Source organism: Trachinotus anak, unplaced genomic scaffold, assembly GCF_046630095.1.
Source record: "Trachinotus anak isolate AG129_WGS33_773 ecotype Australia unplaced genomic scaffold, CSIRO_AGI_Tana_v1 ptg000023l, whole genome shotgun sequence".
Classification (NCBI taxonomy): Eukaryota; Metazoa; Chordata; class Actinopteri; order Carangiformes; family Carangidae; genus Trachinotus; species Trachinotus anak.
In genome coordinates, this window is record NW_027273874.1 from 9,978,941 (window position 1) to 9,995,818 (window position 16,878).

At 46.8% G+C, this 16,878-nt stretch overlaps 2 protein-coding genes and 2 long non-coding RNA genes across 4 annotated transcripts; 2 read left to right on the top strand and 2 right to left on the bottom strand.

Moving 5' to 3' along the window:
* Positions 1–378: 378 nt before the first annotated feature.
* Positions 379–15,459, bottom strand: LOC139606870 (myelin-oligodendrocyte glycoprotein-like). The gene is made up of 4 exons (XM_071459276.1): positions 15,454–15,459; positions 3,092–3,182; positions 1,777–2,139; positions 379–1,266 (listed from the first exon to the last, which is right to left on the bottom strand). The coding sequence occupies exons 2-4, from the start codon at positions 3,138–3,140 to the stop codon at positions 1,124–1,126; spliced, it is 555 nt and encodes a 184-aa protein (XP_071315377.1). The 5' UTR covers positions 3,141–3,182; positions 15,454–15,459; the 3' UTR covers positions 379–1,123.
* LOC139606875 (uncharacterized) lies at positions 3,198–4,361 on the top strand. Its single transcript, XR_011684710.1, has 3 exons — positions 3,198–3,493; positions 3,842–3,900; positions 4,060–4,361. It is a non-coding gene; the product is annotated as an uncharacterized lncRNA (long non-coding RNA).
* LOC139606873 (uncharacterized) lies at positions 4,396–12,092 on the bottom strand. Its single transcript, XR_011684708.1, has 2 exons — positions 9,610–12,092; positions 4,396–7,378 (listed from the first exon to the last, which is right to left on the bottom strand). It is a non-coding gene; the product is annotated as an uncharacterized lncRNA (long non-coding RNA).
* Positions 13,274–16,526, top strand: LOC139606863 (low affinity immunoglobulin gamma Fc region receptor II-like). Its single transcript, XM_071459267.1, has 7 exons — positions 13,274–13,319; positions 13,628–13,663; positions 13,802–14,065; positions 14,145–14,390; positions 14,586–14,759; positions 15,536–15,625; positions 16,214–16,526. Exons 1-7 carry the CDS (start codon positions 13,289–13,291, stop codon positions 16,327–16,329), a joined length of 957 nt encoding a protein of 318 aa, XP_071315368.1. The 5' UTR covers positions 13,274–13,288; the 3' UTR covers positions 16,330–16,526.
* The last annotated feature ends 352 nt before the right edge of the window (positions 16,527–16,878 follow it).

The following is a 16,878-nucleotide window of genomic DNA, read 5'->3' on the forward strand; positions in this document are numbered from 1 at the left end:
GGTACCAGACCCGCCGCTGTGCTGGTGGTGTTCCCCGCTGCCCCCCAGCACCTGAACTATCACTGTCATGTTCTCCAACATTTAGAGAAGAAGGTCAAAGGGGGAAACAGGGGCTGCAGAATTCAACCAAAACTGACTCAGATCCAGAAGTTCAGTCATTTAAGCCGCAGACTGTAAAGTGAGTTTTCTCAGTTTTCTCAGGTGCAACTGTCCCAGGACTCAAACCCCAGCAGAGCCGAGGAGTTCACAGGACAACTGAAGGTAACAGGTTGTCAGGGCCGTGACAGTAGAACTGTGAGAGGGGGAGCACTCGGTGTGTCAGGCTTCACAGGACTGAAATTCAAAATTAGAACTAAATAAAATTAATGAATTAATGGCTGAATGGTTGAAAAAACTTTATTTATTAGCTGAAACACAGGTTGACACATTAAAAGGTTTTCTGTCTGTGTCTGGACTGATTGGGATCAGTGCAGTGACTGGATGTTTAACACTCAGCTGCAGGTCTAGTTACTGTTTGGTCTTTGAATCGCTCTTAGTCTGGCTCATCACCTGGGACCAGTTTGTCCGGGGAGACCCTCCCAGGAGCTGAGAGCTCCAGACAACACAGCTCCCAGGATCCTCTGAGCTCACAAACCCTCCACCACGGTGAGGTGGCAATTCAAGGAGGGAACTCCCCCTTGATAAAGTCCATTATCACTCAACACTTAACATTATCACTTCTTACATATGACTGTTATCTTGTTACCCTGCACATGCTCACAGATCTTTTCCTGGTTCTGCCACATTTTTCACTGTCAGTCGTGTTTCTGATGGGAAAGAGTTTTGATGATGCCGAATACAGTCAATTCAATTCAATTTTATTTGTTTAGCGCCAAATCATAATCTACATTATCTCAAGGCTCTTTACAGGGTCAGGTCGAGACCTGACTTTGTTACAGAGAGAGGAGAAAAGAGAGAGAGAGACCAGGAACAGCTGTGTAGGTCATGGTGTTATCAATAATGATGACAGATAACAGTGGTTGATAGTAATGATGAGTAGTGGTGGATCTGGATCCAGGGTGTCTGAGAACACATGGAGACGTTTCAGACCAGCTGCTGATCACTCGCTTCATCATCACAGGCGTCAGAGTCCAGGGCTTGACTTCTGCTTCATATGTGTCTTATGTTTCATTGAGACCCCAAAAGCAACTATAGCAATAACAATAACCAGACCTGCAACAGGTCCAGCCACCAGTCCTCTGGTCCAGCTGTGTCCAGCTGTGGGACCTGCAGAGAGAAGCAGGTGTGAGGTATCAGCTGTCAGGTAGGTGATAATGAAGAACAGAACAGAATCCAGTTCCTCTTCAAACTCCTGTCAGACAGGATCTACTGCTCTTTGATCACATGACTCAGACCAGCTGTTTTCTACAAAGTCTCATCAACAACATCTGGAGGAAACACAAACATCTGCTCTGTGATGGTTCACTCTCACATCAGCAACCAGGAAGCAGCTGCACCAAGACTCACCTGAGTCTGGACTCTACTGATCCACCTGAGTCTGGACTCTACTGACCCACCTGAGTCTGGACTCTACTGACCCACCTGAGTCTGGACTCTACTGATCCACCTGAGTCTGGACTCTACTGACCCACCTGAGTCTGGACTCGACTGATCCACCTGAGTCTGGACTCTACTGGACTCTACTGATCCACCTGAGTCTGGACTCTACTGACCCACCTGAGTCTGGACTCTACTGATCCACCTGAGTCTGGATTCTACTGACCCACCTCTACTCACCTGAGTCTGAGTCTTCAACCACCAGCTCGATGGTTTTGCTGACGTCGGCCGTGTCTCTCCGTCTGCGTCCTGAGCTGCTCGCTGACACGTAGCAATCGTATCTTCCGGTGTCGTTGATGTTGACGTTCCTCAGAACCACAGAAACGTCTCCGCCCTTCATCTGTGGATCTCTCAGCTCCACTCGACCCTGAACAGACGGATGCTGGAACTTCTCATACGACCGCTCATCTCGGTAGAAGAAGATGTAACCGTCCGGGTCCAGGTCGGGTCTGCTCCACTCCAGCAGTGAGATTGTTGCGTCTTTGGCGCTGTGACACTCCAGAGCGGCAGCTTCTCCGGCCTTCACCTTCACTTCCTTCGTTTCTAAACAACAGGAAAGTGGCAAAGTCAGTGAAAAGCTCCTGTGCAGTCATGACACTGTCTCACTGTCTCTGCCCGTATCCACGTGACCCGACTCTCACCAATCACAGCGATCACACAGCAATAAATCACAAACACTGCAGAGCAACAGGACTGAAAGAGAAACATCACATTCATGTTCCAACCCAACTCAGTGAAAACCTGAGTATTTACATGAGTTCTTTTACACATGATCTAATGCAGTAATGCTTGTAACAGAGTACTACAGGGGTTGTAATTAAGCAGCTTAAATGTCTATGAAATATAAAGCGTTGCAGATAACAGGCCAGAGAAGGGTCTGGGTTCTACACCTGTCTGCGTGGGTTCCCTCCGGGTTCTCCAGCTTCCTCCCACAGTCCAAAGACTGAGGTTGAGTGGAGACTCTAAAACGCCCATCGCTGAGTGTGTGTGTGTGTGTGTGTATGTTTGTGTGAGTGTGTGTGTGTGTGTGTGTATGTGTGTGTGTGAGTGTGTGTGTGTGTATGTTTGTGTGTGTGTGTGTGTGTGTGTGTGTGTGTGTGTGTGTGTGTGTGTGTGTGTGTGTGTGTGTGTGTGTGTGTGTGTCTCTAAGTGTCAGCCCTGTCACAGATGGGATGGGACTGACTGGTTTTGGATAAGCAGTATGGAAGATGAATGAATGAATTATTATTGATTCATATTATTTGAGTATAATAATATGATACAATCAAATAATATTACACAAATGAATAAACATAAATGAATATGATAAACTTATAATTAAATTAGCCCAAACATGTACAGTAATTAAGGTCACATAATTATAATGGCACAACTGGAGCAGCATGAAGTAAAATGTATTATAGTCTGTTAGGAAAATACCCTTACTCTACACACACACACACACACACACACACACACACACACACACACACACACACACACACACACAGCTCACCTTGAAGAGAAGCCACAGGAAGCAGCAGTAGAATGAGGAATAAGCCCATGAGGAGCGGGTCCCCGCTCTGCTGCTGGGACAGAAAAAGACCGAAACTTTCACTTTCTCTTCAAATATCACCTTTCCTGCTCCGGCCCACCGTGACGTCACCCACTGGTTTTGCCGCTTTGAAGCCTCGAGTTTGCAATTTTGCCGCCGCCATCTTGATTTTTTTTTAAACCAGAAGAAACCATATTTGGAGAAGAGGGTGGAGCTGAGGAGGAGTGAGGGGTGGAGCTGACCTGAGAGCCGAGGTCACTGTGCCCGCCGGTCCCCGCCCACCTACACCGGCTACCTGACCCTGAGAGGCTGCTGCTGGTGAACCAGTCATTCTCCATCAGTCAAGGTCAACTTTAGCACCAGGTGATAACTCACTGTTAGTAGCTGACTACATGTATGACCACATGTGGAAATATTACACACAGGACTGTGACGTACACAGACGGTGAAACACTTTCCTGTTGTTTTAAACTGGTTCTGTGAATCAGAGGTTATTGTCTGACTTCAGGAGTGATAATGATGACAGAGGGTTGAACTGTGCTGGAGACCTGCAGGCCCAGCAGATCAGTGTTATTGATTAATATTGATTCTCACAGTGCAATCGATCATCACGTAAGTGCGCGTTGATATTAAGAGTGGTTCAGTGTTTTTAGTTTTTTGTTAATTTCATCGTTAAAAACATCTGTTGGAATTATTCTTTCTCTCTTTCAGAATAAGTGTCAGTTTGCTTGGACTGATTATTGCATCTGCACCCACTCAGTGCCACTGAAGTGAGTATTAGTTTCTATTATATATTGTAAAACAGTACAGCAGTTTTTAGCTGGAGGGAGCACTGTATTTTTTAATAAGAGTGCTTCTTATTTTACCTTTTTCCTGCTAGAATATCACACATATCTCACTATTACAGTGTTTCTTTCCATCTGACCAAGGTCTGGATCACTGGGGACAGCTACGTCCATCGTGGAGCCCAGAGAGCTACAGAGACCACAGGGATCAACCTTGGTGATGATGGTGTCTCCGTCCATTGGTTTGGCTGGGGAGGTCTGAAGTGGAAGCTGTCTAACAGCTCTGCTACTTGTTACTAAAGATAAGGGATTGAACAATTTATTATGCAAACTTGTGACAGTTCACCTTTACCTTGAGCCACAAAAGTATTTTATTTTTATAAAAGTTACTGAATTTAGTCAATTTTATTACATACGTTTACATAAGAATTGATGATTTTTAAAAGGTGCAATAAAAGTATTTATGAATCTCTTGGTCTAAGTTTGTTGATGGTTTTATGGTATAAATTATATCTGGTATAGATTTTGACAATAGCAACAAGCACAGATTGTACAACAACACACTGATGGAGGTTTTGCCAGAATCTGTAATTAGAAGGCTGTTTCTATGTTGGCTTCAATTAACAACATAAATAATACAAAAAATGATCAAACGTTGATGTCCTATATGTTTTAGTTTGTGCTTTCCATGTGTTTTATGTCTGAAAACCCAGACAATACTTCTGCAGTTCATAGGAAATGCTCTCAGTACACTTGAATCACAGTAGGTTTATTTAAAACTCCATAAACAAACCTACAATCACAACTTAGAAAAACACATTAGACACATTTCAATGACAGTAACAGCAGATATGAGTAAAACTAATGTGCATAAGCTGTACTTCACTATATACTGAAAACTAATATCAATTTCTTTGCTGCTTTCTCAACTTGACTGTTCTGAAATCTCAGAAGGCCTCGTGTAACTGCACAGTGAGGCCTTCGGTGCCTGGGGCCCTCCAGCCCTGGGGGGCAGCGTGCAGCTCCTGAGTCAGGGGTTTCTCTAGCTGGGAGCTGGTCTCCTCAGAGACCTGAGGCAGTCCACTGTACAACTCCTCCTGCAGATCCTCGTTCTCCTCGTACTCGTGAGGAGTAGAAGTCCACACCTCTCCTCCTCATCAGGCCCGGCTCAGTCAGTTCCTGCCCCATGTCTGACAGCAGAGTCCGGACCAGCCTCCTCTCTAAGCCAAAGAAGAAGCCAGAAGGAGCATCCATCTCAGTGATGTCCTGGATTCGGGACCAGACCAGCGCACCCTGTACTTCAGTGTCCAGCAGGTCGGCTGAAGCCATCTTTTTGGTCTTGAGGATTTCAGTACAACCTTGATTTCCCGTGGACTCGTTCAGATGTTCCAGTTCCACAATCTCAGTCCCCAGATCTGATAGAGCTGGTGATGTGACGAGTGATACTGAGAGCGTGCTGCTGAGGGAGGAGTTTAATGTGGGTCGTGCCATGGTCCCACCACTGCCTCACACAGGTGAACCCACTCTTCCTCTGTCTAAAACCAGTCAATTAATAACTAAGAGCTTCTCTAAAACTTTGGTCAACAGCTAAAACTGAATGAAAACATTTAAAAACATGACACATAATCATAGAGTGATCTGTGAAAGTAACTGGCAGAAGCCTGCAGGCTTTAAAAACAGTAAAACGGTGTTTAAAGCAGTAAAAGCCTTCAAGGCAGGCCGAGGAGATGCTGTTGTCTCTGAGGAAGAAACTAGACATTCTGTTAATTTCCTTAACTGTCTTACAATACCACTGCCTTGCTAACCGATTTAATCTGGGGGCCCTTCCTGCCCCCTGATAACTTCATCATAGGTGCGACACTGTGAGGCCTCTGCATTCAAATGTCTTTTTACTTTCTACAGATTTTCTGTAATCATGACCGCTACACATTACATCCTCATTACATAGTTCATAGTTTCTACATGTGTTCAGTTTACTTTCATTTACCTTTGCAGTTGAAACATCGCTTCACTTACTTGTTTGTGTTCAGCAATATGTTGCAGTTCACACCGAGTACATGAGATTTGAGTGAACACACAATTACAAGTTAGTTTCAGGGACTTTTATTATGTTGCAGCGTTGTCTATTTTCTATTAGTTTACTTTCCCTTTTTTTTTCTTTGGTTACACCACTGGCAGGAGGCCCTTTTGAGAGCTGCTGATAACCAGTGTCAAGGTTTCAGCATTTGGCCACTGCATGGTTTATATCTTATGTTGGAAGTTGTAATACCCTAATTATGTTTTGTTTGTTTTAGGAGCTGGGTACCTGTGGTGGTGGTGGGGCTGGTGTCCTTTGGTGGTGGAGCCCTCTTTTTGTGTGCAGTGTCTTGAGTCTCCCAGTGTTGACTCCACTTGTGTGGGTGTGTATGTACGTGTGCTTTCGGGTGACTTCTCTTGGGATCCCCCTTCTATGGACCTACCCTACCACTAGTAAGCCCCTAAGCTCCAGTTACTTTCAGTTACCCTGCTACTGAGTGAATTGTGTTTTAATGATCATCCTTATGTTACTAAATTGTTAATAAATATTATTGATGGATGGAACCATGTCTCCGGCCTCCTGAGTTGAACGAACCTGTATGCCTTTTTAAAATATCTGGTATCAATTGAGGGTTCACGAGTCCTTGGGTGAAATTCCCAGGGTGGCATTGTCGGATTACCATATTTGTAATGTATAACACCTAGGGGTGTGTGTGTCTGTGTGTATTCTCCTCCCCCTAGTGCTCGCACTGCCACACCTGTAACAACTGTATTTACATACAGGTGACCACCCCCTCCGTGTGTCACACCTTTCGGTCCGGTAATGCTAATAGCCTTCCTTCCTGTTCTGTACCTGTATCCTGCCTAATTATAATATCTGTAACCACTATACGATCAGCATTTACATACTGTGTGACCCCTCCCCCCCCCTTGTGCCTGCTGTATAACTGCCCCCCTGCCCTTCACTCTTGGTCAGTCTATTGCTGCAGACCCGCTCTGTGTCAGTAGGTATTACAGTTAAACTCACACTACTGCAGCAAACTCTGAACTGGATGGAATGAACTGTCTTCTCATCTCTAAGGTGGGACCATGTGCACTGTCTGCAGCCTGTGTGCAGCCTTCTCCACCCCTCCACCAGACCATGGGCCGAGACCCGCTGCTTCAGAGCCTGCTGAGAGGCCGGAGGAGGCTCTGCATAGTCACAGTCTAAAATCTCATCTTCAGTACAGTTAAAAACCAATAATCAGAGGAGCCACAGTCCTTCAGTTTGTCACTGAGCTTCTTCTCTGCACCGTCGTTGGGAGCAACAGTAAAATGATCCAACCCGGCTGTGACGAACAGACACCTGCACTGAACCAAGTGCTCCGACCTCTACGTAGGTGAGAAACAACCACTCCACTAGCACACGGCACAGCACAGAAGAGCCAGCTCAGTGGGACACCTGCTTCTGAAGGACAGATGAGAGAGGAGTAGAGGAGGATATCTACTGTATGTCCATTTAGAATAACCTTAAAACCACCAGTTGTCAGCCACCTATAAGGCTGTTTTGAGCGCCCCCCCCCCCCCCCCCCCCCCCCCAAATGTTTTAGCCCACATTCACACCTTGGCCCATGTGACCCTAACAACTCAAATGATGGGTATGTTAATGACCCTCAGGACCACCCCCAAGGCGTCATCCCCACCGAGGGTTAAATACCTGTGACTCTCATATCAGTTTTTAGAAATGGAGAAGCCTCTTGGATGAGAGGGGAAAGGTCTTCAAGAACCAGGAAGAAGCCCAGTTGATTTCAGCACTCAACAACTATGACCTGGATCATTGAAAATCCTTCACAGACATCCTGTAGGAATAAGTCATCCAGCTGTTTCACACAGGACAGCTCTTTCCTCTCTGCACCGTTTACATTCAGACTCCCCACTTCCAAAGTGCCCACAGAGGGGGAAGGTTTAAAACACTTACAATACAACTGATCAAGTGCTGATCAGCACCTTCCCCTCATCACTAACAGCTGGTTTTAACCCTGAGAATCAGTTTCTTCAGTCTGAACACTTCCTGCTTTGTTCCTCACAGGACGTCTGTCTCAGGTAGAAAACACCTGTTTGTCAGGTAAACACTGCTCCACATTCAGACCTTCAAGTCTTCAGAGCTTCAGCTCCTGTCTGTCTGACTGTCTGTCTGAGCTCTGAGAGTGAGACAGATCACTGTGATCACAGACCCAGCCCTCACTGTCACTGCTGTCTGTCTGTCTGTCTGACTGTTTGACTGTCTCACTGTCTCACTGACTGTCTGTCTGTCTGTCTACCCACGTCCACACAGGCTCCTGCTGCATCATCTCCACAGCTCCACCTGCTTCACCTGTCTCACCTCACCTGCCTGAGCCCCAGCTGACTTACCCTCCTAACTACCTGTTGCCCACTCGCTCCCAGTCTCCCCCACACTGCACCTGCTCCAGCTCTACTCTCCTCAGGCCCGGGCAGATTCCCGGTACCGGTCCGGTCCAGTTCTCGGCTCTGAGGCAGCAAACAGAATATAATCACAGTCATCGACTCTGACATGGAAGCGGAGGTTGAGGATCAGGTGGAGCTGCCTCCTGTGAGAAACCATGTGTCTCAGCAGAGGAGACCTACACCCAGACACCACCTTTCTAATGGGGGACACCACCTTCCCCTGTGTGGAAGCTCTCTGCTCTGAACGGAGACTGATTGTGGTGGCGGGAAGCGGCAGCGGCAGCACTGGCTCAAACATGCTTTCCTCCACCAGCCTGTTCACCTGCTCCACCTTCTCCACAAACAGGACCACGCTCACGGAGCCGTGGCCTATCGACCCCTCCCACAGCCAGGGCGACCTCCTCCACGCTGTGCGGAGAACTGGCACCGACTTTTACCCTCTTTCCACCCAAATTAGCAGGTATAAGTGGATTTTCTGAACGAGGGTAAAACCACTATTAAAAGCTGTTTGAACTCTTGTCCACTGCCGACAAAAGCCCTTCGTTAGCGGGTTTTTGTTCTGTGGAAAAGGGGCTGGAGAGGTCACCTGAGTTCACCATGACCAACCAGACAAAGCCTGGCTGGAAAACACACAACAACCACTAAAAATATAACAACACAACACACACACACACACACACACACACACACACACACACACACACGTACAGACACACACACACACACACGTACAGACACACACACACACAGAGTATAACTCTGTTTAACTAACTACCTGCTGTGAGTCATATTCAAGTCTCACCTGAGAGGCTGCAGCTCACCTGTCTGTGACATCAGAGCTCACCTGCTTCCTGTTAGCTTAGCCCTTGGACTAGCCTACTAGCTGAGCCTGTAGCCCTCATGCTAGCTGGCTAACTGTGTTAGCCTCAGACACATAGGCTGATCTCTGACAAACTCCACCAGTAACTACACTGTCATCATGTCAGACCAATGAGGATGGAGAGGTCAGAGGTCACAGAGGGTCAGAGGTCACTGCTGCAGCACAGCTGTGTCTCCAAACCAGCAACAGTTTCTATGACAAATACAACAAAATACAACACGTCTGATTCTAATGAATCATCACAGCAGCAACAGCTCTGAGGTGACTGGATGAATGAGTGAGTGAGTGAGTGAGTGAGTGAGTGAGTGAGTGAGTGAGTGAGTGAGTGATGGCGAAGCAGTGAGTGGACTCACCGAGCAGCAGAGACACAGGTGGAGTCTTCATGTTGTCTGGGTGACGACTGACTGTCAGTCTGAGCAGCAGAGCCGCGACTTCAGCTTCACCACTTCCTCATTAACACTCAGCCTCATGTCAGCGTCTGCTGTCCTGAGGGCGGGACTCTGTGTCACATGACCTCTGTCCTGAAGGCGGGACTCTGAGTCACATGACCTCTGTCCTGAAGGCGGGACTCTGTGTCACATGACCTCTGTCCTGAGGGCGGGACTCTGAGTCACATGACCTCTCTGTCACATGACCTCTCTGTCACATGACCTCTGTCCTGAGGGCGGGACTCTGTCACATGACCTCTGCTGTGATGTTGAGTCTCTCTCAGCTGATGTTTGACAGGTGTTGAGGTCAGAGGTCAGCTCCACTATCAGTGTGTGACATCACCTGTCTCCAGGTGTGTAACTGATCAGAGTGCAGGTGTGTACAGGTGGTCTGGGCCAGTCCCTCAGTCCTTCCTCCAGATGTGTGAGCTGATGTGTCTGACCACAGCCTGATGATGAACCTGGACGTAGACTCCTGAAGAGCCTTAAAGCTGCGTCTCTCTACTGACCTGGGACCTGGGACCTGGGACCTGGTTTTGGTTGAGTCCTCTCTGTGTCTGTGTGAGGATGAGGATGAGGAAGGAGCAGAAACAGGATGAAGACACAGTGAACGTGTGAAAAGCAGAAGTGGTTTCAGATCTGGTTTCTGCATCAGGACTCAGACTCTGCTGGGGTGGAGCTGCTGTTTCCTTCCTCTTTGTGTCTCTGTGTTTCAACATGAACTGGCTCCAGCTTCAAACCTGAACTGCTGATCAGGGGAGCGTTCCTATTGGCTGCTGAGTGTTTGAGTGACAGCTTAGTGCCCCCCCCTCCCCCCACGTGACCTCACTGGATCCCTACAGGACTAAAGGTCGTCAGAGGTTTTAAAGATGAATGAAGAGGCCCAGGCTCCCAGCTGTGCTAACGATGCTAACAGGAGTGTATGCTGGGGGGGGGCTGGTTCTTCTTCAGTCTCTAGAACTCAGATTTACCTCAGGTCCTGTTCCACACTCTGACCAGGGTCTAATGTCTGATGTGGACTGATGAGGACTGAGATCCTCTCAGAGACGACTGACCCTCCTCACTGCAGCACCGAGACTCTGGACCTGGTTCTGTGGGACAGGTATCTGGTCTGACTGTCTCTCCCATCACCTCTGTGACCTGATCACTTTCTGATCAAGTGTCAGTCCTCAAACCACTGCTTCACGTGTGTCCACCACTCACTCACTGGTCCAGAGCTTCAGCTGCTGTAAACCAGTTCATCACATACTGGAGGGACCTGTTCCCACTGCCACCAGTGACACCAGTGACACCAGTGTGACCAGTCCACTGTCGTTGTTAAAGGTTCTGGTGAAAGTTCAGAGGTGGACCTGAACCTCCTCTCTGTTTCCAGCTCCATGTTCTGATCCAGCTCAGACCTCAGGACCTGGTTCAGGTGTTTGATCTGGATTCTAGGGAGGGAGAAGTAAAGGAAGGAGGAGGAGGATGGAAGGAACTATTAGGTTTAGGAGATGATGTGATGGGACCTGGAGGAGGAGATGAAGGAGCAGGAGGATCTGTAGAGACAGAAGGAGGAATCTGAATGTTTGGGACTGGAGGTGCCAATTGAGAGCCAAGATTCAAAGTTGAACTGCACCAAAAACGAGGTTTTATAAGCAACACTGTTTAGAAGATGGAAATTATAAACCTTCCACTGCCACTTTTTACACAAATACAAAAATACAACAAAGTGAGTTTTTCAGTCTGCTTCAGTCCATATAAAACCAAATGGAAGTGTGACTGCGCCCTGAGAACTTTCCAGTGAAATCCAGACAGATGAAATAAAGTCAGACGTTTAACTTCTCCTTTAGGCAGCGTAGTAAACTAGTAAATAAAAAAATCTTAACATCAGATTATATGAGAAGCAGATCAGCTGTGGACCATCTCGAGAGTTGAGAAACAGATCGTGCCGTACCAGCATGAACACAGCCCAGAAAAAAATCAGTCAAGGTGCCGTTAAAGTTCTTGAGGAGGAGGTAGACAGAAGAGACAGATAACAGTGATGTGGTTATTGTAGTCCTACTACTACTTACTGTTTCACTTTTTAACAACAGAAACAGAGTTGACAACCACACACACTCACATTCACACCTACAGGTCATTTAGCGTTACTAATAACAGTTACTCACACACATCTGTTACAGGAGTCACACTCTGCTCCTGGTTACACATCTGGCTGGACAGTGCCAGCTGTTGTCCAGTGAAGATCCTTTAAATGTCAAACTGGAAAAGTGATGACTAGAGCTGATCAGTTTAATATTTATAAAGTCTGTTCATAAAAATGTCACCATCACCTGGTTTTTATATACAGTCTATGGTCTGTAAATGAACAGACATACAAGGGAACTGTCTGTATTCCTGTGCAACAGGCACAGGGATCACCCTGAACACGACTCCGTACTCTCAGCTGTGCCACTGACTGCTGCTGCCCCCTGCTGCCACGAGTGAGTCATTACAGCTGCTACAGGTCAGACAGGGTCCCATCAGACAGGGTCCCATCAGACAAGGTCCCATCAGACAGGGTCCCATCAGACAGAGTCCAATCAAAAATCGTCCAATCAGACAGGGTCCAATCAGACAGGCTCTCCTACTCCAGAGGATGCGTGCTAAGGAGAAGACCTGAACAACATGAAAACACTTCATCTCCACTGCACCTGGTGAGGAGTGAGACAGCTGATAGGTTTCTGAGGTACTGACAACCCTGATTCAAACTCGGAGTCCGACAGCACAGCACAAACACCTCCGGACATCTAACCTTCTTGTGTGGTTAAAGGGATCAAACTCTTTTCTGGTTGCAGAGCAGTTTCCTGATGCTGTTATGACTTGGTCCAAACGTTGGCCTGAGGCCCAACCATCATCTCTCTCTGGTCCAGAGGTTGCAAAACTGGCACAACAAGGTGATACCGCCCTCTGGAAATCTCACGTCTACGTTCTCGGCCTGCGTTCTCGATGATGGACTGTTGATGCGTGACTGGACTAGTGGTTCTCAGAAGTACATCAGGTTCTTGTGCCTACAGCTTTTCATTATCAGGTGTTGTCTTAGCTTGTAACCACCCATGGTCAGGACCCATGAGGAAACTAGAAGAAGGTACGAGGTGGGGGGTTGAGGATGAGATAAATTGAGGTAACCTTTGTCTAGACACTAGGATTATTGGTTGGTGCCTCTCCAGGTAGGGACGAGTCAGGCCTAGTTCAGTTATAGTGATTATATTTGTTTGGCTCGGCCATGTTATCTCGTTCTCTTGAGAACCTGTGTTTGGTTTGTAGGTGTCATCAAAGCTTTTAACCACATTTGAAGATTAAGCTTCTTTTTCCCCCTCTACCTCAGAAGTGGGCTAAACCACTGACCCCGATCAGGAGATGGTAACCTATTTCCACGGTTCCCTTCAATATGACACCTCTGACTATATCTGTCCTTCCCATCTGTGTCTGCTTGTTTTCTGGTGAAATAGAGCCTTCGGTTCATCTGTCATCTTTTAGCTGTGAGAAAGAAAACCACACTGAGGTAAATACACAGAGGGAGGAAGCGACTTTGGTGGGGTGTGATGAGGTTAGAGCTCTTCAGTACAGTCTGCGGTAGCCTGCAATGGGACGAACATCTCTTCTCTGGCTGCTCTGTAAGTACGATATGTGTTGTTAAGATTTCAATAACTATATTTGCAGCATGTGCACATTTTATCTACATGTACTTCACAATAATAAAACAGGCAAAGAAGGAAAGGTTGTACAGAGAAAAGTGAGTTACTGACATGTGGTTTATAATGACTGAGGATTATTCAGCAGTTTGATGAGTTTGGAAATGTTTTATCACATCATTAGGAGGCAGTCACTTGGTAAATCAGCATTTCCTCAAACTCTCAATACATTCATCTAGCATTGGATGATGCTGTCAGTGTTTTGTGTTAAATGTCTGCTGTGTCCTCAGTGGTGACCTCGCTCCTCTGCTGCACAGCAAACCAAGGTCAGTAAATGTCTGTTGCAACAGTCCCTCACTGTCAGGGTCAAAATCATTTACCACCTGTTTAATCTGTCGTGTTGAAGTGACACAGTGACAAACAGGCCACAACACGTTTTTACACCACATTTAATTCTCCTCCAGCTCGTCTGACTGTGAGTCCCAGCAGCTCTCAGTTTCTTAAGAGAGACTCTGTGTCTCTGAGCTGTGAGGAGGACGACAGCTCTGCTGGATGGACACTGAGGAGGAACACAACCAGAGACACCAGGACTCAGTGTGGAGCTGACTGGGGGAAACTGACTGGTTCCTCCTGTAATATCAGTCACATCGTCCCATTGGACAGTGGAGTTTACTGGTGTGAGTCCAGAGAGGGAGCAACCAGTAGCAGCATCAGCATCAGCGTCTCTGGTAAGATCAGCCTGTGGAGTTAGTGTTGATGAAGCTGTGTGTAAATGGATGAAATGCTGTAGTTTGTCTCTGTGTTGAGGTGGACCAGTGATCCTGCAGAGTCCTGTCCTCCCTGTGATGGAGGGACATGATGTCACTCTGCACTGTAAAACAAAGACCACTCCCTCCAACCTCCCAGCTGCTTTCTATAAAGATGGCTCCCTCATCAGGACTGAGCCTGCAGGTCACATGACCATCCACCATGTTTCCAGGTCTGATGAAGGCCTCTACAGGTGTAACATCAGGGGTCATGGAGAGTCTCCCCCCAGCTGGATCTCTGTCACAGGTCAGGAGGTCAAAGGTCACATTTTACTGAATTGCACTAATAATTAATCAGGTTTGGACACCAGGTCGTAATTATGTCTGAGTATATGACACAATCTGGACCTGGTAGTTATGAGATAACACCCTGAGTGAAACCTTCACTCATTTCATTTATTTTTGCTTGGTGGGTTTAATTATTATTTGTGGTTGTTTTTAGAGAAACCCTCCACCACCACACCTCATCCTCCATCCTCCTCTCCTTCTGGTCGCTCCTCCATCATTGCTGCTCCTCTCCCCTCAGTGTTGTGGTCCATTCCATCTGTCGGTGCACTGGTTCTGCTGGTTCTAATGGTTCAAGCAGTGAGACGATGTGTCTGGAGGAAATATAAAGGTGAGGAACAGACTCCTGGATTTCACTCTCATCATTTCACATGTAGGCTCAGGTTTTTAGTTTTTCAGTGTAGTTTTTGTCTGGTCATCAATCCAGGACCACTGCATGGAAAATACATCTGTTCATATTTCACTTCTCCAGTGTTTTATCTGAAGTGTTGATCTCCATCAGAAGACATATCTGTGGTTTTAAGAACCAAAAACATCTCCTCTCTCAGGCATCTCTCTGGAGCTCTAGTAACAACAGGTCTAGAAGAGAGGATCTGAGCTTTTGTTGTGACATCACAAAGTTCCAGAAGTCCTGACGGCTGGTTTTAAGGCTCAGTGTCTGAATACAGGCTGTGTGCATTTCTCTGTGGACTGAGGCTTTGATACTTTAACAGTATTAATATAGAACCTAGACCTGCTTTATAATCACAAACACATGGACATCTACCTTTAGACTGTGGAGCTTTGATTTTTTGATGTGATGCTCACAGTTACAGTAAATCAACACATGTATACTGTAAACATTTCAATTTTTAACAGGAACTTTTGTTGGGTTTGTTTAGCTTGATCAGCAGGTTTTTAACCCACTGTGTGGGTCTGTCCTTGGTGTGTGGTCAGGGTGTTCGAGGTCTTTTACCAGAAAGTCTGTCACACTTAAGTTTCCTGTTTGCTGATAACACATCACATCGACAGGAAACAAGAAAGAAGCTTTGCCGCTTCACTCTGGACGTGTTGCCTCGTATCTCCGGGCCAATGTTTATTATATTTCATCGTGTTTTTCTTTTCCAGGGAGCGGTTCATCTCCAGCCTGCTCAACAGTGAGAGCGTCAGAGGACGTCTGCTATCAACAAGTGATCATCCAGCCACACAGGACCAGAGGTACAGCTGCTCCTCTTCAACCAGCTGTCTGTCAGTGTTTCGGCTCAGACAGGAGAGGTCAACTTTCCAGGAGCAGTGAGTTGAGTTTGTGAGTGTTTGATCCTCGTCCCACAAGCTCCAGGTATCAGGTCTGTGAAGCTCCAGGTGGAGGAGGCCTCCTGCTTCAGCAGAGTTCAACTCCAGCACAATCACTCAGTGTGCAATTGGTACTCCATGGCTTTCACACACACACTGCAGATACACAGTGACTGTGTGTGTGAACAGTGAGAAGTGTCGACTTCAGGAGCACGCTCCTGCGGCCGCTCATTTCTTGGTTCAGATAAATGCCCTCTGATCTTTGTGAAGAGTGTTAGTGTTCACAGCAGTGGTGTCAACCACAGGTCCAGCACCTCAACCATGCAGTGTACAGGAAACGTCGCTGCAGGCAGACTGAGAGGAAAAGACTGTACTGACACCTAAAACCTCCTCCATGGGGGCGACAACAAACAGATAACCCACAAACAAGCACAAACCTCTGCAGTGACAGTAAGTCCTGAGAGGACCTGCTCTTCCTCACAGTAACTGAACTGTGTGTGTGTTTGTGTTCAGAGCTTCCGCCGCAGCCAGAGGTCATCTACTCCTCCCTGAGGTCGACCTTCACTCCCGCCTCCAACGTCCTGCCGCAGGCGAATGTTTCACCCCGGGACGGACGAGGTTCAGTGTGAGCAGGAGAACCTCACTGAAGGGATCCTCATCATCATCATCATCATCATCATCATCATGATGTTCGCAGAAACAGGTGGATGGACACAGGTTAGCTGGAGGAGCTACAAACTGAACATCAGTCACATCACGAAGCACAAAAGCTCAGTCATAGAATATAATGCAGACAGTAACAAAGTATTTCTGTACAATCTTTAATAGAACTAAGGCTGCAACTAACGATTACTCTCATTATTGATTAATGTGCTGATTATTTCCTGGATTTTAATCAATTAATTGTTTTGTTTATAAAATACAAAAATGTTGAAAAATGTCTGTTATCGTTTCCCTCATTCACCAACAGCCCAACACTCAGAAACTCAGTTTCCTTCAGGAGAAGACTGGATGTGTTTAAGTGACTGAGTTTCACATCACACCATCCTGAAGCTCTGTATCCCAGTCAGTGATCAACATAATGAAATAGATACCCACTCTACACACTCAGGAACAACTGACGGAGGGAACCAGCTCCACTGCTGCAGTCATGTGACCCCACATCCAACACAGCAGCA